This window comes from Stegastes partitus, unplaced genomic scaffold, assembly GCF_000690725.1.
Source record: "Stegastes partitus isolate 25-593 unplaced genomic scaffold, Stegastes_partitus-1.0.2 Scaffold529, whole genome shotgun sequence".
NCBI classification, from domain to species: domain Eukaryota; kingdom Metazoa; phylum Chordata; class Actinopteri; family Pomacentridae; genus Stegastes; species Stegastes partitus.
In genome coordinates, this window is record NW_007578260.1 from 335551 (window position 1) to 363039 (window position 27489).

At 39.5% G+C, this 27489-nt stretch overlaps 1 protein-coding gene across 1 annotated transcript in view; it reads left to right on the top strand.

Annotated features, from left to right (window-relative positions):
* pde5ab (phosphodiesterase 5A, cGMP-specific, b) overlaps positions 1 to 27489 on the top strand; it is a 79597-nt gene that overhangs the window by 34289 nt on the left and 17819 nt on the right. The window contains exons 9-16 of the mRNA XM_008287953.1: positions 10076 to 10184; positions 10266 to 10350; positions 11864 to 12039; positions 17269 to 17328; positions 20735 to 20881; positions 24927 to 25052; positions 26093 to 26187; positions 26282 to 26369. Of these exons, the coding sequence (XP_008286175.1) occupies positions 10076 to 10184; positions 10266 to 10350; positions 11864 to 12039; positions 17269 to 17328; positions 20735 to 20881; positions 24927 to 25052; positions 26093 to 26187; positions 26282 to 26369 (886 nt within the window). The remainder of the gene's footprint in view (positions 1 to 10075; positions 10185 to 10265; positions 10351 to 11863; positions 12040 to 17268; positions 17329 to 20734; positions 20882 to 24926; positions 25053 to 26092; positions 26188 to 26281; positions 26370 to 27489) is intronic.

Genomic DNA, 27489 nt, shown 5'->3' on the forward strand with positions numbered 1-27489 from the left:
TGGCCCATACGTTCTGTCACAAGGAAAGGAAATACTGTCAAATAATCATAAAGTACCAAACATTTGTTTTGCTGTGTAAACCCCCTCAATTTATGGGTTAGACGATATTCAAAAATCCTAATAATGCGACTGGTTTGACAGGTTTTGTGGACACGGTCATTTCTTCATTTATTCCCCCACTGATATAAATATATTAAAATGATCATGTGATTTTGGCGTACTGTGATGAATAGCATAGGGCATCTTTATTGCACCACAATGCTTCATGTCGAATGGCACGTTGTGGCACATTTTACCTTAACAGGAAAACTGCTGCTTCTGTGATTTGGATATTGCCATGCTGTTTTGAATAATTTCTCTGCCGTCGTGCAAAACTGCCACATCTTTAGTTCAAGTACAAACCGGGACTTGAACCAACCAAGTGCCTGATTCAGTTCAATCACTCACAACTACGGGATACATCCATCCATCCATTATCTATACACCGCTTAATCCTCTGTAGGGTCGTAGGGGGGCTGGAGTCTATCCCAGCTGACTTAGGGTGAAGGCAGGGGACACCCTGGACAGGTCATCAGTCTATCACAGGGCTACACTTAGAGACAGACAACCAAGCACACTCACATTCACACCTACAGACAATTTAGAATCACCAATTAACCTCAACATGTTTTTGGACTGTGTGGGAGGAAGCCGGAGAACCCGGAGAGAACCCACGTTGCATGTAAACTCCACGCAGAAAGATCCTGGGTGTCCTCACCGGGACACGAACTGGGGATCTTCTTGCTGCTAACCAGCAAGCCACCTTGCAGCCCCCTACGGAATACAATAAAGGCAAAAATGCAACAATAGTCTGAGGAGGTAAATTTGGAGCCAACATTCCTGTTGAGTGGATTAAGTTCACTTGCAACATTTTTTCCAAATCTAGGACATTCTTAAGTCTGTCTGCGTGGTCCAGATAAAGTGCGTATCAGATGTTTAAAGAGCATCCAAAGCCTCCCTAGACCAGACCTTTCACTGTTCCAACTTAGTAACTTTCCGTAACGGACATTCTGACAGTCGTGCCTGAATCATGCCAGTCGCTGTCTAAAATGACAGTGAGTGCAGTGGACACAAATAATTCTGCCAATTTTTCTCCAAATGCAACACAAAGAACTCCCTTTAAAGAGAAACTACCAGAAAGTGTTGGCATTTATCCTCATTTTAATGACTGATCACGTTTACTCCATTTACTATAAAAACAAGGCATTTAGCCCTTCCTTCAAATGCGGCAATTCAGCAGAGGTTTACTCCATTTTTAGTGACTTTATTAGTGTTCTTTCATTTCAACTAGTTTGTTTTAAGCATAAAAATCTCTTTATACTTTGCACAAGTCCTAGTCGGTGGTGGTCATTTGGCTGTAGAAAGCAAAAGGAGTGTGACACAGGAGACCAGACTGCATGTCCTGTGTTGGTGAAAGATTATAGTCTTGGATAAAGATTCGGAAAAATCCTCACAGATATAAAATAGTTGTTTTATGAAAATATCAGTGTTTAGTTGCATAACCAGATATCGTACATGAAAACAAATTAAGTCAGATAAAAGTGAAGAATGTGCACATATGATAAACACGGCAATCAGATTAGCATTCCTATTATGTAATAATTACAACAAATATTGGTTGTTTGACACTAAAAACATAATTTAATGTCTGTTTATAAGCTTTTTAACTGCTTCTCTCAGATTTTACTTCTGATAAAAACTCCTCCTTCGACTAAAGGCCAAGGCAATTTTCGTTGGTCTTATATAAATGTAATTTTTAGGACACAGGGCTGGCTTTTTCTAACCTAATTCTATTTTTGGTGAACAGGAAAAACAGAGGTGCCTCGCAATTACCACTCCTTTTTCCTGCTTGTTCCCAAAAAACTAATGTCTCATAAACAGCACAGTGGTCATTTGTAACGGAGAAAGAGCAAAACGAAAAGATAGAGACAGAAACGATGGAAAGGAAAGAGCGGAGAAGTGACGACTAGGCAGCCCATCACAGCACCGAATGATTGAGGGATTTACAGTCGGGGTGAGGGGAAAGTCAGGATGAGGAGGAAAGGATTGGACGAGGCTACAGCTGCACAGCTTCCTGACATCAACTTGTGCTCCAGCCAGGAGGAGTGAATAAGCTCTAATCTGATTTAAGACGCAATGAGATAGAAATCCTTCCCCTCTGCTCCCTCCCTCTCCTTCCTCCCTCCTCCCCGGGCCCGCTGGTCTCCAGGGTGGCCTGGCCTCCACAGTTGCTACGCAGCATCTAAAATTCAATCTTAATCTCGGCCCAAGCAACAGAATTGGATAGTGTGTGTTTGTGTGTGCAGTTATGTGTGTATTGTATATGCGTTTGTATCAACTTACCAACGTATGTTGGTCGGTCAGGGTGGCCCTCATGAAATACGATATAAGAGATATAGTTTGATGGATGCCACTATTGTAGCACAATCTATCAATAATACACAAGGTGTGTGAAAAGCCCTCAGTCTGAATTTGATAGTGGTGAAAGCAGATAAGATCTGACTTCTGCTGGTGAGACGTTCCTCCACCTTGACAAAGATAAAAATCCAGATGTCGCACAAAATACGTGGAATTCCTCAAAATAACTTTTGACATGGTTAAACTCACAACTGTTTACTAGTGCAACAAAAGCTCAGTTTGCAGCAGCTTCTGTCAGGGTGTTTCAGAAAACCAATAGAATCTAGATAAGTTAGTTTACTGTATTATTTATTTTAAGGAAGGTTACAAAGAGAAAAATCCAGAAATATATTTATAGGCAATTTTGTACTAATTTAACCCTCTGAAGCCCCAAAAATGCTTTGAAAGGCATTTTGTTTAAAAATCACCCAAATGACACCATTTGTCATAGAAACTATTAAAACAGGGAGAATTGTCAGATTTTCGCATTTACAACAATCTTTTGACTAATCCCACATAATGTGCTGATATGTTGAAAAACTCTATCAAATCATGTATTTTGCATGTTTCATTCAAAAATTCACCAAAAAAAGAAGAAAAAAACACACATTTTGGCACAACTGAGAACGATGAATGTCTCAGTTGCGACCAGCAGTCACATGACAGAAAAAGTCTTGGACTATTTGGCTCTGGAAACATTTTAGAGAGGTTGAAAGTACTTGATAAATAAATGTAGCATGCTTCAAGAACAGTATACAGAGACTCAAGTTGTTGCCAAGTTGTTAGATACATCCAGCATGTATCTGGAGTCGATATGCAGAGTAGTGGGAAAAAACTTGACGTATATTGTAAAACTGTACATCTTAATGTATCTATTGTATGTAGCGCCACCTTTATTTCCTGGCATTGGTGACCCCTGTGGCCAGTTTTTATTTTAAATATAATATATTAATGCTATCTTAGTTCAAGGTTGGTTCATTTTTTCTGTAAAATGAATAATGAAAAATTCATCTTTTTATGATTTATGACAATCAAACTGTATTATACGGCGCAAAAGATATTTTTGAGTTCTCTTTACTTCTAACAAGAAACTGCGTGGGGTTCAGAGGGTTAATAAAAGTTTGACTTGACACAAAAACACATGTGCAATCATATTTGGAGCACAGAGCTTTCAACCAAATGTCATGGTCAGCCTTTTTTTTTGCCTTTACTAGAGTTAAGGAGAGAGATGAGAGGAAAATCAGGGAAGAGAGAGGGAAGAAGTGAAATGTCAGTTCCACTTGCACTGTCCTGCTGCCATCACAGTGCCGTCGAAGCTACAAGCTGCTCCTCTTTTAAGGAAATTGATCGACATAGCAGCACTTGACTGCTCTACAAGTAACTTAACACATCAGTGCTATTTACATCAGGAAACATCTGCTGTTGAATGCTGCCACCACTGCCCTGATAATGAGTTGTCCTGAATCAGCAGTGTTTTCTTGGAGCAGTTAAAGCACAAATGGAATCAGAGTCAAGCATTGTACTGAGATTTAAGGCTGTAAAAATCATTAATGTAAACTCCCACTTGACAGCTGTGAAACTGACTCTTAATTTGCAGCTAAACAAAACACAGTAACAACATTTCACTTAGAATCTTCAGAATTTGACACGACAAGATACCGAAACAGATGGTGTTCAGGAAAACCCATTTCTTTTGAAAGTTGACTACAAATTTGCTAGAACTAAATAATTCAAGCATGCTGCTTAGTGTGAAAAAATCAGCTTACTGCAGGAAATAGCAATGATTTTGAAAGTAACTGTGCTACTCTAAAGATAGGAGAAAATGTAGTGTAAAAGCATTGTTACATGTGTTAGCACTACTTAAAATTGTACAGCATATAACAGAAATGAGTGGACCTCTGTACAGTATCACTTAAATATCAAATCATTCAAAACTGCATCACCTCACAATTACTATAATATTTCTAATTTCACAATTATAGTATTTCTTCTTATGAACAATCAGAATCAAAGAGGCAGAAAGACTATATTGAAAATAGAGGCCCCAAAGTACAAACTCAATGCAACAAAAGTGAATACACATGTGATCACTGACACACAAGTTTAAAAAACCCTGTGATGACTGAAACAGAATTGAGTACACCAGTTATTTCCAATCAGACAAATGCATTGTTTTAAACGTTAATTGCATCTATCCGCATGACTCACCATGGACATGAATTGTCAGAGAAACTGAAAAATCTTATTGTGAGACTTCACAAAGATGAAAAAGGATACAGAAAGATCTGTGAACAACCAGACATCTGTCGAAGGACATTTGCAGCAGTGATCAGAAGGTATAGAACAGGCCACAGTACCACTTATTAGTGGAGCACTAAGTGTCTATAAACACATGTCCAGGCACACAGGTTATCAATGAAAATTAAATTTCTATAACAGCTCAGACAGTGTGAAGGACATTGCATAATATCAGCCTCGATGAATGGCATCCAAGAAAAAACCTTGCTTGAGCTTTAGCGCTAACCTGCAATATCAGGCTGCTTTAGTCAGATGAGACCAGATGAGTCAGATGAGACCAGCGGTGTGAACCTGGCCAGTACTACCACAGATAATAAGTAGTCCTGACAGCAACACACGGAAAAGTAAAAAAGGATTTGAATTCCAGTAATAAAAGATGTACTTGATTTTGTTCCACTGGGGTCCTACTGTGGGGCCTGAAATTGTAAATCTAGCTGTTAGTTTTTAATTTCAGATAAGAGCAAATGACCCACTGTTCAGCTTAAAAGTAATGCAGCTACTGAGGTGACACAATTTTGACTCATTTGATGTTTAAGCGGAAGTGCACAGGGGTGTAATCGCATCTTTTATATATATTTATATCATTCAATGGGTAAAGTAGTCCCAGATAAATGCACAATTTCCCCTTATTTTTAAGGATGATATTTTAGCTATAGTATAGAGTAGGGCTGGGCCATATCATACCGTGCACAGCAATACCGGTGTAACATTAGTGGATGATATGAAATTGAAATATCGCTATAAAATTTGAGTGTAACGTGCATGCACAGTGCCGTTGTTTTCATCTGGTCTAGTGCACATGGAGCAATAAGCAGTGCATCGACCACAGTAGGGCTGGACCTGAATATCGTAATATTCGGTTGTTGTGGTGGTGTACGCATAGCAATTTTGAGATCCGAACATTCACCCACCACCCACCGCTAGCCCCTCCCAGCTGCCGCCACCACCACTGCCACCCGATTGTGGAAACAGAACTGTGACCACTATCCTAAACTGACATTAGCAGCCAAGTACTGCCTGTGCGTCCCGCCCACTTCCACCCCATCGGTCCGAATATTCACCCATCGCTATACACCCCTCTACCCCCAACTGACGTGGTGGTGAGACCAAAGAAGCTGGCTGCAAAGTTTTATGTTGCAAAGCAACTCTACTTTACTTTTGTGGATACTATGCATTGTTATGCTCAGGATTTGGTTGCCCATTTCCATTTGAAATGCCTTTCGATTAAACAAACTGTCAGCAAGCAGTTTACAACTTATGCGCTATTGATTTTGGTACAATATAGCTTTAATGTGCATCAAAAACAGCTGCTTGCTAAATGGAAAAGGATTTGTCCCTTTTTTTAATTTGCACCAATAAAGTTGTGCAGTTTGTATTTTGTCTCGCGTCAATTATATCACCAGTTACATCGTTATCGCAAATTTTGTTTTCTTTTTTTAAATAAATGAAACTCATATTGTCTTATTACATTAACCCTTTCAGTAAGAGCTAAAGTCCTAAGATCCACAGCAGGACAGAGAAGTCAAAAAGTATTGAATGCACACTGATGGATTTTCATGGGATTTTTTGACCATAACAATGCAGTCCTTGTCTTTTAAACACCAGTTGAAAATCCAGACTTTTAGGTATTCAAAGCCAAAAAAAACCTCTCCTTTCTTTTAAAACAGAAAGCTCATGGCTAGGCCTGATGTATCTCTCTGGTATAGGTTATACTAAGGAAAGAGTCACAAGCCATACTTTCTGTCAGGCTATATTGACTGTTTTTTCACACTAATATCTGCACCTGGAAGAGATATAGCTAAGAGGCAGACAGATAATAAAACCTGATAGAAAGCGTGGTTGGTGACCTTCTTTTGATTGGTGAAACGAATTGACCTGTCAAAACCAGTGACTTTTTAAAAAGGAGATTTAACCAGTGAGTTGATAATCTCCACTTTGAAGCTGTTATTTCTTACTGTGTAAACAGCTCATTATGTAATTCGACAGGCAAAAAACAGGGAAATATGAAGACCCAACACAATGATGATGGACCAGCTACAAGTCGAATGTTTTATCTTGTCCCGTCCTTCATAGAGTCTTGTGGGGTTTTTTTTGTTTGTTTGTTTTTCTCAATGCAGTTTCTCCTAATCTAATAACTCTTGGTAAATGCTGCTGTGCGACTGTGCTGTATTGCCTCTAGGACAGCTGCAATAGGGCAAAACCGGGCATCTCCAACTGGGCCAACGAGGGAGGGGAGGGGCCCTGCAGGATGTTAGCTTTAACCAGCTGGAACCGCAGGAGGCTTTTTATAGTGACATTAACCGTGGGCCTCGGCTTCGTAACGACACAGCGTCTGTTTCGCCAAAAGTAGGAAGTTCAGTCGAGCTGAACCGATGTTGATCCAGCTCGCAAGGAGCAGCAGGCAGGGGTATTTCAAGTAGACAAAGTGGGGCAATTAACTTTTTCAGGATGTGGAGTTTGATTGTGATCGTGAACTGAAAAGCCAGAGTTGTGCTGTCAGAGTTCGTAGTGATGCCGGTAGCTATTCTATGGCCTCGTTTCAGTCAATCACAGAGCAAGGGAGAGGAAATGTGGCTTTTAGTGTGTTTAAACTCAAGCACAAACGCAAGCACTGTGCAGCATGTCCATCTGAAGTGTGTGTTTGTGCACCGAGGCCAGCACATTGTTATAATTAGTCTGAATCCTTTAAGTTATCCAAAATGAAACTCCTGGCATGGACTGGATGTTGGAAACCATAGCAAAACACACACACACACACACACACACACACACACCAGCACTGGTAGAAATATGCAGATCGCTCACTTAGTTACAAATAGGAACATCAAAGTCTATAATGCTCCATTGTGCTGTCTTCAAAACCTTGCTGAAGTTGAACTACAAGGGTAATATCTGCTATCTTGATGTAGTGAAGTATTCATTTTACAGTATTGTTTTTATGTGTGTTAATAATTACTCACATTACTCAACATCTAAATGTAGAGTGCAAAGTTAACCGCATTGTGGAAAGAAACAACAGCAAAAAGAAAATGTGAATTCATTTGTTTCCTTCCTATTTCCATTATGTTCACACTGGGCGCTGGTTTTGTTCAGATAAACATCTGGCGTCGCAGTAGTTCTCTACTCAGCTGCCGTTAAACCGCTGCATAATGACATGGCACAATAGAAAGAGGACTAGTCAAGCTTCAAAAGAAGGTAGAAAACATGAAGGAGGTTCCAGTGGGGATGAAGCGTTCGATCAAAAAGTTGAAAAGCTGTACTCATAAAAATGTAAAACTATACCTGCTTTGAAACTAGCTGCCATCTCCGTTGCATATAATAAAAATACTAAGTAAAACGTAAAAGTACCTAAAAAATTGTACTCGAGAACATTTGCTTAGTTACATTTAACCATCATTTGTTCTTCTCTCAAACACATGACCATCAAAACATGTTTTCTGTTTGACGTCCTTTCTGTCATCCACTAACACACTCTCATATTCCCTCCCTCTCTCACACACACACATACAATCCAACCACAACTCTACAGCCAAAATCCACTGGCTTTTACTTTAACCCCATGTTATGTTTACATATCCATTTTCCATCATTTATCAGGCAGTATTATGGCTGACTCTGTGGTTGGACTTGGAGCGACTAAAGATAACAAACAGGCTTATTAAGCGCTGACAGACGTGACTGACGGCTTTAGCTCTCAGGCTTGAGACAGTGGACTCAGGTGCAGTTCCCTCATTAACCAGCAGATGTTTTATTATTCAGCGCTGTTAGCCTGGAGCTTCAGGAAGCAGATTTAAGGTCTCAAGAAAGAATCCAAGGAGCAGCTGAGCGAATCTGTGTGAAGGAATACTCAAAATGCATCTTCTTAGTGTCTGCAACAAAGTGACAAATCACAGAGTCGTTTTAAAATTACAGTTGTCCCACTCTGTTGCAAAGATTATTTCCAGATTCCATTTTTCACTGACAGATTTCTAGTGTATGCAAGGTTTTTCCTCGAAGAACCATTTTTGTCCTGGCCCACATGACTAAATGTTGAATTAAGCATGAACAGTGTTAGTCACCACAGCTAATCAGGTGGCGGAAATACCAACACCTACAAAAACACAAACTTCAGGAAGAGAATTTTTTAACTTTCCAAATAAATGTGATAGGTAACAGCTGTCTGAGAGCACAAAGCAACGTTAGCAATCTGATACATTTCAGTTCATGCTTCTTTTAGCTCTATTTTTGGTCTCCTCCAACTCCTGAGAAGAATATGTCTCTTTAGCTGCGAAACTGTGCACATAAACTTTTCTTTCATAGAAGTTTGTACATGCTGAATGAATAGAGCCTATTAATCAATTAGACCAGAATGTCCCCTACTGCAAAAAAAATAAAAATGATCTATTGAGTGGTGAAATTTGGGCATGTATAAACATTTAGACAAGGAAAAAAAGGCTCAGGTTTGCAGCTTTGTGCATTGCGCCTAACAGGTGCAAACTGGATTTTTGTCTGAAAACCTACAGTCATAAGTCAAGAAAGTTACCTGTTTTTAGTGCATGTCATAAATAATTATAGAGATTTAATTCTCCTAAAATAAGCTGCTAAGACTTTCTCGAATGTCACAGACTCATTTTCTGTTGTTTTATCTTTAATTTAAAGCTGCGTGGTGACAGAAGTAAAAGATTCTCAAATGTCACTCTGTCCTGATGATGGCGACAGAGAGGCTTGTTGTATTTCACAATGCTAGCAAGTGTCTTTGATCCATAGAGGCCAAGATTATTCATGATGATATTATGATGATTATACTACATTTGGGGTGTTTTTTGTAGATGAAACTTTTTAAAAATTGCTTTGGGCTTGAGGGGTTATGTACAGAGCTGACGTTAGCCAGCTTAGCATTAAAACTGGATGCTAGATCAATATGTTGCCAGCAGGGTGATAGCAAGCCTTGCAACTGTATTTATGTAACGCCATCAAGTTGTTGTTCTGTTGGTGCACTGATCAAACCACCTACATTAGTGAACATGTCGGTAGGTATACTTTTAGACAGACATTTTTGGACTGAGCCAGATGTACCTGGGAGTGAATGAAATCACTGCAGTGCAGTGTGGGCAAAAGCAAACCCTGCAGAATCAGGGACAGTCACATGGTGCAGAGGGCCAACATGAACGTGAAATATAGTTTTACTTTTCAGCTGTTGTTTAGGTTTTCTGGCCTCTTTTCCTTTAGTGTATCACATGATGTTAAGCATTTTAAGCTGCAGTTGTTTTTCTTGTCCAACATTTCCTCCAAGATTCATAAGGCTGATCCATGGTCACTTCTGAACATCTCTCTGTTATTGTTGTTGTGTGTTTCCTCACAGGGACTGTGATGTCAGTCAGATTAACTACATGTACGCTCAGTATGTTAAAAACACCATGCAGCCTCTCAACATCGCTGATGTCACCAAGGACCAGCGTTTCCCCTGGACGGTCGGTACTTTTTTGTTTCCATTCTTTTTCATGTACTTTCCTTTTCCAAAGCGAGTAATCATCCCTCTTGTTCTCTGGTAGAGTGAAAACCCAGATCACACCAGCAACCAGATAAAGAGCTTGCTCTGCACTCCCATCAGGAATGGCAAGAAGGATAAAGTCATCGGTAGGATCTATCTCTCTTTCTCTCGTGGGTAGAGCAGCCCTTGAAGTTCGAGCATTGGGCTTAAACTACCTCTTTTCCACCTTTTCATGACAGTATCTTAGCTGCAGGAAGATCTCTGTTGGGATTAAATTAGCCTGAACCAATATGGGTTTTCACAGTGGATCAGATTTAACCTGTGAGTCAACAACAAGGTCAATGTAATTAGCAGTGAAGTCTCGCCTTTGCAGTGTATCGCTAATACAGAAAATCCGGTTTTATTGAAAAAAGGAGGCAGTATCAGCCAACATAAGTATACACTGAGAAGAAAACACTGTGATCCCAGAATGTCTTCAATATTTAAATTGCCTGTGCGGCTTTTTACTTTTCAATGCAGTGATGGGACCTTAACGCTGGGGGCGAGAGGCTTTAATAGTCTTAAATCGTAGGCTAAAGAACACATTAAGCTAGCATAGCATTACCACTTACTTTGTCCATCCATGAATAGCCCTCCCACTCCATCCATCACACTGATTGTCATCAGCATAATTAGCTGATAGCAGCTCCTTTAGTTGGCTATGACGATGACTAATGGCAGTGGTGTCCCTGAAAGATCAAACAAGACAGGTCCTCAGAGCCTCTTCTCCAACCTTTGAGCTTTGTTGATGAGCAAGATGAAAAGCTCAAGCTTAGTTCGTTACTATGAAATGACCTTCGTCTTTCTCCTCTTACGGATTAATTCAGACCAATATATGTTTTGTTCCATGAATGTATTATCAGCATTAGAAGTGTAATATTCTGCTCCATGTTCTTACATTGAACAGATTTGCATCTGGATGTAAACAAAGACTAACAATCGTCCCCCCATTTCATGATAATGTAGTGAGTCACGTAATTAAACTGTCTGCATGGGTTTATCTCTCAAGTGTAGTTTTGCAGTTATTCAGAAGCTAGAATACTAGCCTGACTCAGGTTTGCTGTGTGGTATCAAATCAGCAAATAATTCGGGGATATGCAGTAAATACAGAATACAACAGAAGCGACAACACCAGAAGCATTTTTTAGTTGACAAGTAGAGTATTTACTAAACAATCAAAAACCCTTGCATGCTATTTAGTACAAAATAAAACTTTGCTAAATAGCTTGGATTGAAGTCTGATTGACATTGGGACCACATTTAGTCAGATGAGACCAAGATCAGTTTGTTCAGCTCAGATGGGCTCCAACAGGTTTGGCCTGAATCTCGCCAGGGCTGCCACAGTGAATGCTGACAGTGAAGCATGGAGGTAGCAATGTGATGATATGGAGCTGCATGAGTTAAGAAGGTGTTGGTCAGGTGACATTTATACATTTCGTACTGTGCGTCCTCAATTTTTCATACAGTAAATCTAAACATGAGCACCCTATTGTTCAAATTAGAAGTGATGTAATTATTGTAAGGTGACGCAATTTTGAATAATTTTACATTTAAGTGATATATAAAGAGGACCAAGTTGTGTGTTTGAGTGACAGTGTGTATTTGTGCGTGTGCTCGTAGGTGTATGTCAGTTGGTGAACAAAATGGACGAAGCATCCGGCAGCGTGAAGGCCTTCAACAGAAACGATGAGCAGTTCCTGGAGGCATTTGCCATCTTCTGCGGCCTCGGTATCCAGAACACACAGATGTACGAAACAGTGGAGAGAGCCATGGCCAAGCAGGAAGTCACTCTGGAGGTCAGCCTTATTAACCCACACACATACATACAAACTGTACATATGACTAAGAATGCACCATAGTGGTTAATTTCAGTACTTGTATGTATATTAGGTACCAAACCCAGGTCAGTATATTTGCAAATAATGCTTGGTACCATTGTAAAACCTATTTTTAGTTCAATTTAACTGAATAAAGCATCATGCATTATTAGAGACCCTGTTTTACAAGTACAGTGTCTCATATTTTAGGCAAATGCTGCTCAAGTTTCTAATCTAAGAAAGATAACGCACAGTCAAGGGCAGGTGAAAGCTCAACATGACATCTCCCTGTCAACCTCTAACAACGAGAGTACAGAGACAGTTTTTCAAGTTTTTAGTGAGTTGATTTTAGAGAGTGAGTTATAACAAATGTCTCCATCATCCACACTTCTATGATTTATCATTAAAAGAGATGTAGTTGAAGCAGTCGCTGCCGGACTTTAAAGGGGCGTAGATTTGTACATGCTTTCCATCGACGGAGCCTAAACACAGCAGAAATTTCTCCAGAAATCCTGTGCTATGTTCGCCTCAGGAAATATCACTAACACGTGGTACTGTCCAATCTGTCACTAGCTGCTATAAAAAGTGCAAATTCACAGCCTCTCAGAAACATCCACAGGAAAAAAAATGTGCTTTCTGTGTTTAGTACGAGGGGGTATTGTTTGGTTGTTAGCATGCTAGCATTTACTCGTCAGCATTACAGGCAAATTGCGTCAGAACCTGATGGAAAATGTCCTCAGATCCTGAGGGGAAGATGAACGTCTGTAAAACATTTCCAGACAATCCATCCATTTTTTGTTAAGAAATGTTAGTCCGGCCAAAAGTAGTGAAGTGAAAGGCTTTAATTAGAAACACAGAACATAATTGAAAGCAGCAGTATGTTGAAAATAGGTTGAATGAATGAGATAAAACACTAATTAGCACAATGTCCACATTTGTTTTTTGCTCATCCTGCATACAACAATTTTTGTGTGTTTAAACCATCTGATAAAACAAAGAAAAAGTCTTAAAAAAAAAAACTGTACTGTGCAATTTCTAACATGCTACCCGAGGAAATTGCAATCCCTCATTGAGTTACCAATTCATTAGATACACCAGTTTAATCTAATACAGTCTATTGCAACAGACCTGTGGTCTTTGAAGCTCACACGGTTCAGTTTGGTTGCCACTATCTGTTGTGTTTGTAGTAGTCTTTCAGTTTTTCTTTTTCCCTTCCCTGCCTTTCATTCCATCAGTAAATATCCTGACACCTCTGCTTTAACTCTTTATGCTTCTTTGACGCCTTACCAGTGAGAAGATTTTTAGAAAGAGAAGACGTTTCATCTTACAAACACTTCACTTTCAGATTAGATTGCATTCATGTTTTGGTTACAGTTAGGTTAAAGGTTGGGACTGGCAGTGAAGAGTTGACAGTCAAGATTGAGTGAAAGAGATTGCATTGTGGTGGTGTTAAAAGTATAGACACATACAGTGTGTGTGCGTTTCTGCGTGTGTGTGAGCGCCACTGATAGAGTTATCTGTGGGTGTGTGATTGACAGTGATGAGTCGCGGCAGGAAGATTTTTCTTGCTTCTTGACACTTTCCTTCAGCCTCTGCGTGCGACAGACTGCAAAGCACAAATTCATTATAACTGAGCCCACACACAATCCACTGTGACACTTTCCATTCAGTCCTTGGTCACACACATGCACACACACACACACACACACACACACACACACACACCGTTCACTCCGGTGATGGAGCTGTCAGCTTCAGGGTGTCAGAGGTGATGTGTCCTCTCGGCTGCAGCTGACGCCCACCTCCTCCAGTGCTGCAGCTCTGGACCACTGTGTTGATGTTGTCAACAAAAATTAGGCACAAAAAAAGTAATAGGTGCAAGATGACATGTATTATACGATAGAGTGGAAGACAAATGTGCTAATTACTGTTTTGTTCAACAACCTACATGTGCCATTGTTCACGGAAGAAACAGATGGACGGACTAAATTCATGCACAAGCTACTGAGAATTAGATAAAAGGCAGCAACAAAAGAGCGGAGACAAAACAGGGAAACATGCAAACAAGCAAACCCACCAGAGGATGAAACATTAGCATCACTTTCACCTTTCCTGTTTCAATCAAAAGGTGTCACCGTCCACCTAAATCTTCCTGTAGATATTCTTCAAAGAAATATTACCGTATTTATATTATTCAATAATTTAGCTTCTCCTGTCTGGACAAACATGAACAGTATTTTAGTGGAGGGAAGAGGCAGCTGCTGACAGTGTGTGAACAAGTAAACCTATTTATTTGAGTGTCCAAATCCTATAATATATTGTGTAACCAAAAATTACACAATGGAACCTAAATAGTAGTGTCCCAGCATATTTTCTGCTAACAATCCCTAAATACAATGTGCCACATTTTGCAGAATACTGCATTTGAAGTTTTGTTTTTTAAAGTTAGTAAAAGGTTGCTCTTCTGTGAAATTAAATAAATGAAATCCAAATTAAATTCTGGTTCCTCACTGCTTCAGTTTGTCGGTGCCCAGCACAGAGGCACAGAGCGAGTGTCTTTGTTTTTTTAAATGTTTCAATACAGAACATTGATGCCCTGACAGCTAAAGCTTTGTTCCCATCCATTCTGTGCAATACCTGCATGTTGTTGAGTTTTATTCATATAGCATCAGTTGACAACAGAAGTCATCTTAGCTCGCTTCACATAGTAAAGTGAAGACCTTACTACATTTCACTATAAAGAGAAACCGAACAAATCCAGATGATTCCCTTTAACAGGCAGAAACCCTCCAGCAGAGCCAGGCTCAGGGAAGGCAGCTATCTGCCTCAACCAGCTGGGGTAAAAGGAAAGGGGAGCAAGAACCAGATAGTAGAGAGAAAACACAAAAACAACACATAAGAGAACAATATACACGAGGATCTGAAAAGCTCTGCAGCCAGAGGTACCTGCAGAGGGGACAAAAAATACAGACTACATGAGAAAAGACTCAAAGTGAGTGACATACACTAGTGGCATATGAATGTATAGTGACAGAAAGAGAGTCGAGTGGGAGACAGGTTCTCGGTGAATCATGGGAAGTCCCTCAGTGTTGGCTGTTGGATCATATCTCAATGTTTTCCAGGTTGAGAATTTACTTGTGGTGGTTGGTTGGGTATGGAGGTTCATGCATGGGGAGAGTCGACCAGGTTGCTTTCTGATACTGCAGTTTACCGATGTTCCCTACATGCTTCAAATGCAAACTATCAACGATGCCACAATTAACAGATGTTCCCCAAAGGCCTCACACGCTTCAGTAGATGTTAGCTAGGCAGCCGTGCACAGGGAAGCCTCTAGTCCCCATTCAGTTACTGCAACAAACCAGCTCAGGGCAGGTGTGCATTGAAGCTGAGCGCTACCTCAGTCGGTCATTCAGAGACACTAACAGACCTGCTAAATGTCACGAGCGTGTGACTAATGAAAATGTTTTGTTCAGGTTTTTCGATCACACCTTGGAGCTTTGTATCCAGAGTAATGAGTGAATGAGCAAGGTAGTGATTCAGACACAGGGAGTCTTTTCCACTAACCTCACACACACAGATGGCCTTGAAATGCTTAGGATACTTGTCTTTCAAAAGACTGAAATTTGGCTAGAAGTTCTACACATTTTTGCCCAAATCCAAATCAGGTGTCAGAACGAACACTGCCGGACAGTTCATTTCATTCTGACTGCAGTTCAGTTGAATGTGGCTACAGTAGCCTACAGAACTGTGGTGATGAAGAAACGGACAATTTAATCACTTCTGAAGTGCTGCCTCCATCATTCTAAATAGCAGTTTGAGCATTTTTTTTTTTCAGTACTTCAAAGACTGCCTTTAATGTACTTCCATCACTCTCCCAAAGCAAAGATGGTAAGTGATCAATGAACACTCGCCTTAGAAGTTACATTTTTGTCCAAATTACACTGTCACCGGTCACCACACATCAAAAATAAGTAGTCCTGAAACTGGGCCAAAATGTGCTTTTTGGAGGAAAGTTCAGAAACAGGGATCACTGCCAGTGCAGGAAGGCTTTGATCATGCAGCACACTTATGGGGACAGCTATGAAAGTCTGTGAAAGCCTGAAGAACAGGCAGGAAGAAATCATGTGTTATGTGGCATTTCCTGGTAGGAGGCAGCAAAATGGAGGAAAGTTCTCAATCATGGTGTAGAACTTTTTAAAGAGTAATTCAAGTTGTCATTCAGTCATGGTGGTGCATAAAGGTTAAAAAAAGAACACAACAGCTGTTAGTGGATTTGAAAACTTGACACGCTACCTCATGTTTTTGGAAAAACACCAGACAAATGGTTGCGTACGTAAATGTTAAAAAGCCCAATTTAATTTGGAGTTTGAAAATTTAAAGACAATGTAATGGTCACCCCCTAATGTTCTGAAAGATGTTTGTGTTTTTGTCTATTTTTTTGTTATCATTTATTTTATTTTATTTTATTTTATTTTAGTTTAGTTTAGTTTAGTTTATGTATTTTTATATTTATTATGTTATTTTAAATATATATATTTTTTGATGGGAAATAGTTTTTTGAAATAAGAACAATAATAATATTTTGCACATGTTGGCTCACGTGAATTTTACCATCACTAAAAATTGTTAAAACTGATAAAGAATCTTTAAAAAAAAGAAAGAAATAACAGCACTGATGCTTATTAATTTTACATATTAAACTATTATGCATAACCGTTCTTGTGCTAATTTGGAAAACAGGATTAAAATGAGCCAAGTAGGCTTTCAGTGAAGCAGCATTATCATGGATGTGATCTGTACTTCTTTTCTTTTCTGCCACTGCCTTGTCTTTTTTTAGTCACCAGGCTCTCTCCGTATTGACAGTTTACTCCAGATCATGATGGATTCTTTATATTTTAGATTTGACAGACGTGTGGTTGATGAGTCGCACCACTTTTTCTTATCTTGTCTGTCAAAAAGCCTATTCATCTTGAGCTTTGCATGACATTTTGACTGCCTTGCTCACATCAAAACCCCCTGACAGGTTTCTCAACAGGCATTAAGCCACACTAGACCCACAGGTTGAACCGATGCCAGTCACTTAATTTAGCACAATCACAAACCAAAAGAATCGGCGACGCGTGTTAGAGAGCAGCTGTATTTGAACTGTATGAGTGTTTTCCCCGATATGTCCGCATGCATCATCATTTTTGCATTTGTGTGTTCCAGGTTTTGTCGTATCACGCCTCCGCCGCAGAGGAAGAATCGCGGGAACTCCAGGTAACCGCGGTAAATTCAAATTTATTCATTTATTAATACACACTTACACGCACATGGATTATCCAACACACAGCCAGAAGCATGCAGTGACACACACTCAGGCAGATGTTTGTCCCTCAGAGTCAAAAGAAGGAGACTTTGTGTAGATGAGCAGGAAGCATGTAACACAACACCACGAAGCTAAATCAGCAAGAAAGCACCAGGATAGCAGCTCCATACGGTCGACCTCTTCACAAACACACAATTGCACAGTCACAGTTGGCTAGCAGAATTCTAAATGTGTTGAAGTGAAGTGGCATTTAATTACCCTGAACAATGGAATTAGTTGATACTCGGTGTCCATGTTTAGGAATTTTGTCATACAAAAATTTAAAAAGTACAGAAAAGAAAGTCTGATAGTCAGTGTTTCCTAATCAAAAATATCATTCAGGCGTTCATATGAACAGAATTTAATCCTAGAACTCTGGTAAATACAATAATAGTTTGGTATTTTGTGATCTAAAGGCTTTACCATTTTGCATATACTGAGCTCCAAGTTACAAGTTTGTATGGTTTCAGGACCTCTACGGAGGCCCGGTGGTGCCAAATACAATATGTCAGCACAACTTAAAACATTTCAAAAACAATGCTTCAGAAAAGTTAGTTAAGCAAAGGTAATCGCTTAAATTTGGAAAACTTTAAAATGTAGAAAAACTTTCCAATGACAGAATCGAATTTTAGAAAACAGAAATTTACAGGAAACGAATATTTTCGATGCGGTAAATTTCAGAAATGGCATTTTACATAAGCTGACATGTAATGAACACAATAGGAAACCGTATTACAGGAAAATATCAGAAAGTTGTGCGTTTCAGAAAACAGTGTTTCAGTAAAAGTTATATATTTTGGTAACATTTACATCTCAGAAAGTAGATAAACAAAATAGGAAACATTTCAGACAAAAGAATAATTTTAAGTTATTCACAAAGCACTTATATTTCAGAAAGTGTGACAAGTTCAGAAAACTTTTAGTCTTATCTATTAATAAAACTCACACCAACATTTCTGAATCACTGTTTCTGCAAATTCAGTTGTTGTTGAGTTTTCAGAAAACAGCCTTTTAAATATAAAACACATAATTTCTTTAATATGACTTTGTTTCTAATGAGCATGACTTTTCAATAAACAGCAGGCAGGAACATATTATTATTATTATGTTTTCTGTTCTATTATTAGTTAACTGAAGTGCTGCACTCCAGGGCCTCAGCAGCTTATTTAGTCAGAGATAAACAGAGTGTGTGACCGATCTGTTGCTTTGGATTAAAACTCAAACGACACAGAGGCAGTTCTAGTGGCAGAACGTACATGGAATTACACACTTGTCATATTTTACTGATGTATCTAAAGTTTCAAAGAGACGCCCGACAGCGTTGCATTTGATGTCACATTTAGATGTTCTTTGATTCAACCTTTAATCCAAAACAAGGTGTTTAACAGCTCTCTTCATGCATTTATTGTATATACAGCCGCTGGAGGTATGGCACTTTAATCGTTGCTTAGAGTTTCTGAATGTCTTTAGTTTCTGCAGCCAGCTGCTCAGTGATGCTGTTGCTGCTCCAAGAAATAGTTAATAATGCAGTGGTTAGAAAAGTTTGAGATGTCGTCTGTGTCTAGCCACGTTTAAACTAAAACTTTTTGATTTATTCATCATGTAAATGTCCCCCAGGCGTCTCCTCCACACTTCAGACACCTCAGTGAAGGAAAACAACTGTCTTCTGTCTATGGGATATTTTATAACCTGGTCTGGCAGAAACATCTATTTTCAAATTGCAACAAAAAAAGCAAAAGTTATGAGTGTAAAATAACAGTTCTGTGATTTTGGGATAATCACCACGGACTTTCAGCAGCATGCCCTAATTAATGTTTTAGTTTTAGGGGTTCTGAAGATTAGGGCAACATCACTGACCCCCACAACTCCCATTTCATTTAGCATCCACTGATGGCAACATGAAGGGATTACATGTTACAGCTAACTACCAACTTTATAAGTCATTTAGTAGAGCTAGTGTTAAGTTACTCTCAGATCTTTTAGTGATGCTTTATAGATATTTTTTCTTTACTTTTGTTTAACAATTTTTACAGCTTTTTCACACATAAATGCATTTTAGGTGGTTTTTAGATAGAATTTATCTGTTAATTGTATCACAATATCACAATTAATACGCTTCGATTTGGTTACCACGTCACACTTGGTTAATTCAAAGAATGTGGAAATCTAAGAATACGACAATTCATTGTTTAAAACATTTTGACAATTATTTAAATGTTACATGCCCTACAAACCTGCCAGCAGGCTATGTGGTCTTAATGAGGTCTTGCAAGAAACGCTAGCATTCAGGCAAATATACAGATTTTAAAGAAGCTGATAATTTAGCTAGATTAACTACACATTTATTTGGAAGCTATGAAGTCTGTACAGTTGTAAAATTGTTTAATGTAACTCCTTCACACAAGTAGAGTAAATGTAGAAGTGTGATGGACATTTACAGCAGAGAGTTTGGTAAGTTTACTGTTGGTATGTGTTTTCTCTTTTATGAAACACTAAATATTCAGATGTAGTTTTTTGTTATCTGATTCTTTTATTGTTTTCTTACACCATTTTTTTCTTCTTTTGGCTATAATTGCTTTCCTGAGTACAACAAAAACACAACTGATATAACAAATATTAAAGTAGAAGCTGCATTTTCTCCAAAAATGATTTTAAAACTAAAGATTTATGCAACCTTAATGCGTGGTAATCGGTGAGACTGTTAATCACCTCGCTCTAAACGTCAAATGTGTATTACCACTAGTAGTAATTTGATGGAAAATTACTATTTTTAGTGTTCACTTGAAATAAATGGCCCTCTAGCTTTGTGCACAAAAGAGCCAAAACTTAAAGGACCTCCCTGCAATCAGACTGTCTTACGAATTTGTGAAGTAGCTCATTTGTAAATGGTTTTCTGGCAGAACTCCAGGGCGGCTCTCCAAATATGAACCAGTCAACACAGCTCGACTTTTTCCACCAGCCGTAACAATGACACTACATGACCGTCTGAAAAGGTCGCGTTCTTTTCTCCTCTCCTTATGGCAATGTGGCTGAACGAACAGCGTAGCCTGATTAAGTGGCCTCCCTCGAGTGCCAGAAAGAGGATGTGTCACTCGGTATCTAGGACACAGGCTTGATTTTTCGGGTACTTTCTACCCAAGAGGCCGCTGCGTAGCACCGTAAGATGAAAAGCCCACATGATTGTGTAGTTAAAGTTGCTTATGTAACTGTGGCAGAAATAAGAATTGGGATTAAGGATCTGGGAAGTGATTACTACTCATTAGTCCAACTAAATAATGCAGGAGGTGAACTGCTGCCTCTAAGTGTTTGTGTTGTGTGTGTTTGAAGGTAGCCACAGTGCCGTCGGCCCAGTCGCTGCGCCTTCTGGACTTCAGCTTCAGCGACTTCGACTTGTCGGACACTGAGACCACGCTGGCTACCATCCGGATGTTTGTCGACCTCAACCTGGTCCAGAACTTCCAGATGAAGTACACGGTAAGAATGGGATGTTGTACAAGTGGAAGCCTTAACACCAATTAAAGTCCCCATCCGGTCATTGTTTCAAATCCCAAAAAGCTCATCCCTGTATATCAAAGTTACATATTTAGAAGTTTTTAAAAATAAAAATAATCCCTTCATGCATTGACGTGGCTTGAATGTAACTATACCGTCCTCGAGAATGTCCATAGCAGCATAGTCCCAACAGTGCGCAACACAACGGTAAGTACATGTTGAAGCTGGAAGCCAATTAACTAGATTAGTTAATTAAATCAGTAAATTATAAAGAAGGGTATTGGTATGGAAGCCACCATCCTGCAAGTAGACAGGATTGGTTTCGTAGCATGTATACGTATGAAACCCTGGCTGTCTAAATTTGTGTCTTTGAGACTTTGAGACATGCTCAGCCATGGTGCTGACTGCTTGTTTCACTCATGATATGTCTTCTAGCAAAAACCCATATGGGCATATTAACAAGGTACAAAAAAAAACTCCAAATCTTGTGTTTTAAGTGATCCGTGCTCATCCCTCTGCTTAAAGACCATTTCATTATTTTTTGGGCACATTATTTTTTTCCAGCAAAATCCAACAACTACACACAAAAGATATCCCTCACAGCTTAATATTCAGGTTACCATGACATTTCCTGAGCATGCTCGTTAGGGAAATAACCCTTTTGAGTTTAATTACCCAGTGACATCCTGCTGGACACACTTTAGGCTTTACGAGAAGCATTATCATCAATTAGTCGTTAATTGGCTCCAATACAATGGTTGTTTTGAGTGTTATCGGCACACAGCCACAAGTGGCCACCTGTTTGAGTGAGTGCTTCTAATATTACCAGATTTGAAACAAAAAGACATGTCTACTGCCAGCATTTTACGGGAAGAGACATGTAAAACTAGAAAAATTGGGGGTTATTTTTTTATCGCTAAAAAAGTCTGCAAATATCTCATCAAATGACAAAAAAATGAAGAAAACGTCACAGGTTACGACATAGGCACGGGTTATTTTTAGGCTGTAAAGTAGAATACATGAAGGCTTGTCGTTGCAAACAGCCCAAAAGTTACAACAGACAACACTTTAGCACGTTGTTGTCCTCAGAACATGTCATAAGAAGAGCAGCATGTTGTGTTAGGAATCGCAGAAAAACAATCTGCTTCTCGTCAGCAGCATTAGACCGCTAGAACATTAGTGTGTGTGTGTGTGTTGGAGGATGAGTGAATGCATTTACAACCCAGTTAATATTTGTGTGTTTGCTTGCATCCTTAACTCAGAGACCACACACACACACACACACGGCAGCGTCATGCACCTAAAACACTTCCCCTAAATAAAAAATCACCCACACACTCTCCTTCCATTACTGCCGTCTGTCAGACCCAACGCTCCCCTCGTCTGGCTCCCCCTCGGCGCCACAGCATCGCCCGGCCGCTGGTGGGTTTTGGCTCGCCTCCTTAGCGCGCTGTTCTCGTGAAGAGGTCCTTGTATGTTGGTGGCTGACCTCCGGAGTGCCTGCGGGAGAGAGGCCTCACAAAGAAAGGCTTTGATTGGAGGAAATGAAGGCCCTCCAGCAGCACAGGCTGTCAGTCTGACACCGCGGGCCGACACGGCGGCCACCCCGAGAGCATCACCACCTGGGGGCTGAACCGAGCGACATGTTATTATTTAATTGCCCTTTCTAACATATTTATCGTTCTACAGTCATTCATTCCGATCTTAAATCAAATTATAATGATCCCTATGGAGAAAATGAGCCATTATTTGATTAGCTGAATAATGGTTTGCGGTTCTTATGGTGCCTGAGATTGGATTAGTTTTCATTCGCTGTGCAGTCATGATGAGCGTGTAGCGTAGCGCAGACTAACAAAGCAGAGGGCATTGATTTGCAGGCAGGGTGCTGAGTCCTCACTTTGAGAAAGGGCAAACATCCTGGCAGTTAAGTCCCTTTGCTCATCACATTTACTTCTCCTCTCTACTGTTGTTATTTTACACCCACTTACAATGTAGCTTTTTTTTTGAGCCACACATCAGGCTGCGAAATACATCGAATTTGACAGATTTCACAAAATATATTCAAATGTGTCACTTGAATTTATCATCATACAACACCGTGGGGAGGAAAAAAAAAGAAAAAGAAAATGGCATTGCTTACACTTAATGATGTCGGACTCCTGCGTGGCATTCAGCATTAACAGGGTCTCTTCATTGCTCCTGTGATGCTGCTGTTTGCTTGATGTTTTCCCGCATCTGCTGTCGGCCTGTTGATAATTATAATTCTGTTTCTGCCAGTGACACCTTCCTGGGCTTCTGCAGGCCAACACATAAATGTTACAATGTCATATCCTCTTTGCAGATGCAACAAACCGATTAGTCAACCAATTACACATCCAGTATTTCTATATCTATTTATCTTCGATTATGGTGACAAGTTTTCTCACTAACATGAGAATAAAAAAAAAAGCTTTCATGGTTGAATAAGTGCATCTAAATACCCTGTGTGTGTGTGTGGCAATAAGTTGCACATATGTTTAATACCGTATGCACCATTACAGTGCAGTATAGATGCTGCATGGAGACTTAAGGATGCACTAATCAATATTTTTGTAGTAAAAGAGGATCAAATGACTGTATGCGTAATGGGAAAGATGAGATTTATTATGACAAACCCACAGAAAACCTGCCAACTCTGCCAGTTGTCTGGATCTTTTTTAATCTGCTCAACCAACAAAATCTTTTTTAAAAATCAGAAAAATTACAACTTCTAATAGATTTTAATGTAATGATGTGTAACTTATGGTTGATATTGGGATATTTCTACAAAACCACTTTATTCGACAGGTTTGCATCAATTAGATTTTTAAAAAAACGAATGATTCTGCGCCCCTCTGAGCAACTTAGAGGTCAAGAGTGACTCAGGTGTGACTTATCTGTGGGATTTCTCACCTGAACTGCAGGTTGTGTTTCCACAGAGCAGAGAGGAGACAAGTATGGAAACAAATTAAATTATAAGGAGTAAAATATCTATAGTATGCAGAGCCTCATTTTTTTCCCCCCAGTATTCCTAACTCTTGTTAGTACTCGGAAAAATGGTTCCAGGTTTTTTCAGTTTTTGTCAAATAAATAAAGTGTGTTTTGTTTTTTTTTCCTCAATTCAAGTCATCATAAATGCACAAAAGTAATCTTTGAGTCCCCTCTACTTCCACCCGTAGTTGTTCTTTTCCCATAGAGGTGTGTGACTTCATACTGCAGTGAAAAATGAGCCCACAGGGAGTAAAAATGTGACAGGAGCAAAAAAAAAAAAACATGAAGAAACTGCTTGTAGTTCAGAAGGTTAACCTTATGTGGCCAGCAAATTTACTGCTGCTGTTCGGCTCCGCTGCTCTCACCACAACAACCAGATGTTTTCAGCAAAAAAAAATAAAAAATCTCTGATAAACACCAAACACATCACAGACAAAGTTGGCTGGTGAACACAGTGAAGCAGCGACAGAGTCAAAGTAGCGCCATAAGGAGAGTGAATATTTTACTGAGATTTATCGGGAAAAACAAAAATATGAATGCCATAATGTAATATGCAAGTTGACCCAGAGGCAGATTCATATGCACTTAGCTACAGTGAGTCTCTGAGACAAGCATAATCGGAATAGTTTATGCAAAACTGTGGAAATACTTGAGGCAGACAAATTGCACAAATCCTTACAATTGATGCAGCGAGTGCAAAGTTTGCATGATCTATAGTCGAAGTGGACACATGTATGAGAACGCTGGACTTTCATTTACGGCAACAGCTGCATTGTTACGCAATGTCTTGGCCCTGACTTGTAGCCGGGCTCTTAGTTAACATTTACATTCAAGTTATTTACAGTTTCAGTGCTGTTATAGTTCACGGTGTGTTTTACTAAATAAATGTGTACTTAATCAAATTACGACAAGCACATTTCTAACACCTACACCACGTTCGTCACATTCCCCTTCTGCCTGGGGAAAGTGGCTTACATGGGTTCAATAAATCTTTCTCTGCATGTTCTCTCCTCTGCAGAGTTTATGTCAGTGGATTATGAGCGTTAAGAAGAACTACAGGAAGAATGTGGCTTATCACAACTGGAGACATGCCTTCAACACATCCCAGTGCATGTTTGCACTCCTCAAGTCCGGGCGCTTACAGGTAGGAGCAGCCAGTTGATAATGCTTTTAATTCAAATACTGTCGCTTCAGAGATAATGTGGTGTTATTTTCCCTGCTTTATAGGATGAACAAACTTATCTTTCTCGTATCTATAGACACAAAACACACTTTGATTGATTTCCTTCAGCTCAATGCGAGGCGCTGTACAGCACGGAACTCGCACATAATGAAAAAATCCATTTAAGTAAACAACTTTTCACGTTATTGTTAAAGTCTGTCCTTGATTGCGCATACAGGATTTCTGAGAGAAAGTTACAGAAGAGCTTTGAGTGGATAAATTACCTCTTTTGACAATGAAACAGTGAAGATACGCCGGAAAAACAAAACGTGGGCGTCGTGAAGGAAACGCTGTAAAGGAAAATTCTTGAAAAGTTGGTGTTCAACAGATGATTTATAGAATTAAATGAGATGGATGGATGGATGGATGGATGGATGGATGGATGGATGGATGGATGGATAGATGGATAGATAGATAGATAGATAGATAGATAGATAGATAGATAGATGGGTAGATAGATGGGTAGATGGGTAGATGGGTAGATAGGTAGATGGATAGATAGATAGCACAAAAGAAAGTAAGAAAAAATAAATTTACATGATTTGTAGCTAATGAGCTAAATTATTATGGATGGTGAACACGATTCAAAGGCTCTCCTGCATCGCCAAGAACAAAATTTGTTTGGAAAACACTGAATATTTGTGTTTCCCATGATACAAAACAATCATCTCTGCATGAAACATTGGCAACTACCTGCAGCTGCGATACGAAAGCTGTTGTGTCATATGCAGAAGCAGCCTTGCCGTCCACTCCAGGCTGAGCGCCCACACTGCCAACAGTGTGTGGAGAGTTACAACAGCACTGTGTGTACACATAACAGCCATTATGTTTGGTTTGATTGTGGCAACAGACTGTCATCTGTGAAGGAGCTGCCACCGTGTGGGCGGATTTTCTCTTTGTTTTCGTTCTCACCTCCATTCTGTCGTCCAACTGTCCTCCCCTTCCTTTATCTTCCCGTCCAGAATAACCTGAGCGACGTGGAGGTCTTGGCTCTGATGATTGCAACGCTCAGCCATGACCTGGACCACAGAGGAGTCAACAACTCCTACATACAGAGGTACAGCGGGAGAGCATGAGTCACCGAGGCGCATGTATGATTGTATACGCATGTGTGGGAGCACTCTGGATTCTTACATGTGTGTTTTTCGCAGGAGTGACCACCCACTGGCCCAGCTCTACTGCCACTCCACCATGGAGCATCACCACTTCGACCAGTGCCTCATGATCCTCAACAGTCCTGTAGGTGCACCCGCTCTCACACACACACACACACACACCCATCATCCTTCTCTCAGGATCATCCCTCTGCCTACCAACTACCTCATTAGAGGAGACATCAGTCCTAAACGGTTTCTCACTTTATCTAACAAGCAGGAGATGTTATAATATTACTTATGATCGTGAAGATGTGTTTCATGAGGCACAAATCAATTGGCAGTTTTAGTTTCCATTTCAGTATAGTTACACCTGTCTATGTATCCTTTCAGAGCTCCTCTTTTAATAACACAAAACCCGTGTTAATCATCGCTACACTGCTAACACAGTTACGCTAATATATGGGACAAAGTATTCATGTATGTGGTGTTGTCCCATCAGAAAAATTCACCAAATCAGCTTAAAGTCTTTAAATTTCATCAGAACATCCTTTTGTTCTACATGTATTGTTAAAAATCACCAAAATAAGCAGTTTTCTCAAACTAGATTCTGTATAAAAACTATATATCTTCACTCCACTTTACAACCAAGAAGCCATTAGTGATTAGTGACCATTAGGGAACTTCAGCTGAACTGCAGGCGGTGTTTACACAGAGCAGATAGTATAGAAACCAATTAAAAATGTAAGTAGTGTAATATCTGTGATATGTAGAGCCATCATTTTTTTCCAGTACTGGTAACACCTGTGGGTACTTAGGGAAATGATTTGCATATTGATTCAAGAAAATAATCAAAGAAATGTATTCATTCAGCTAATTCAGAAACTTTAGGGGGTTTTATTTGTTGTTGTTTTTTAGGGCATTATAACTGTGACATACTGCACAAACCACATTTTTGTGTTCTGTCTACTTCAAGCAGTGATTGTGCTGTTTTGCTTTATATTGCAGTGAAAAACATGAGTTGACAGGAGCAAAAAAGAAAAGAAAAAAACTGAAATTGCATCTGGTTGAGAGGGCCAAGTTTCAGTTTCTCAAACATTCACAGTGTGAACTGTATGAAGGCCTGTACGAAACATGAAATTTACTAGCAGATGAGTAAGTAGGGGTCAAGTGAGTTTAAGATCATTTGGAAACAGTGTCATTGTTTTGGGTTTATCCTTTAGAGACATTTTATTGCAATTTCTGATTTTTCAAAATCCCAAATA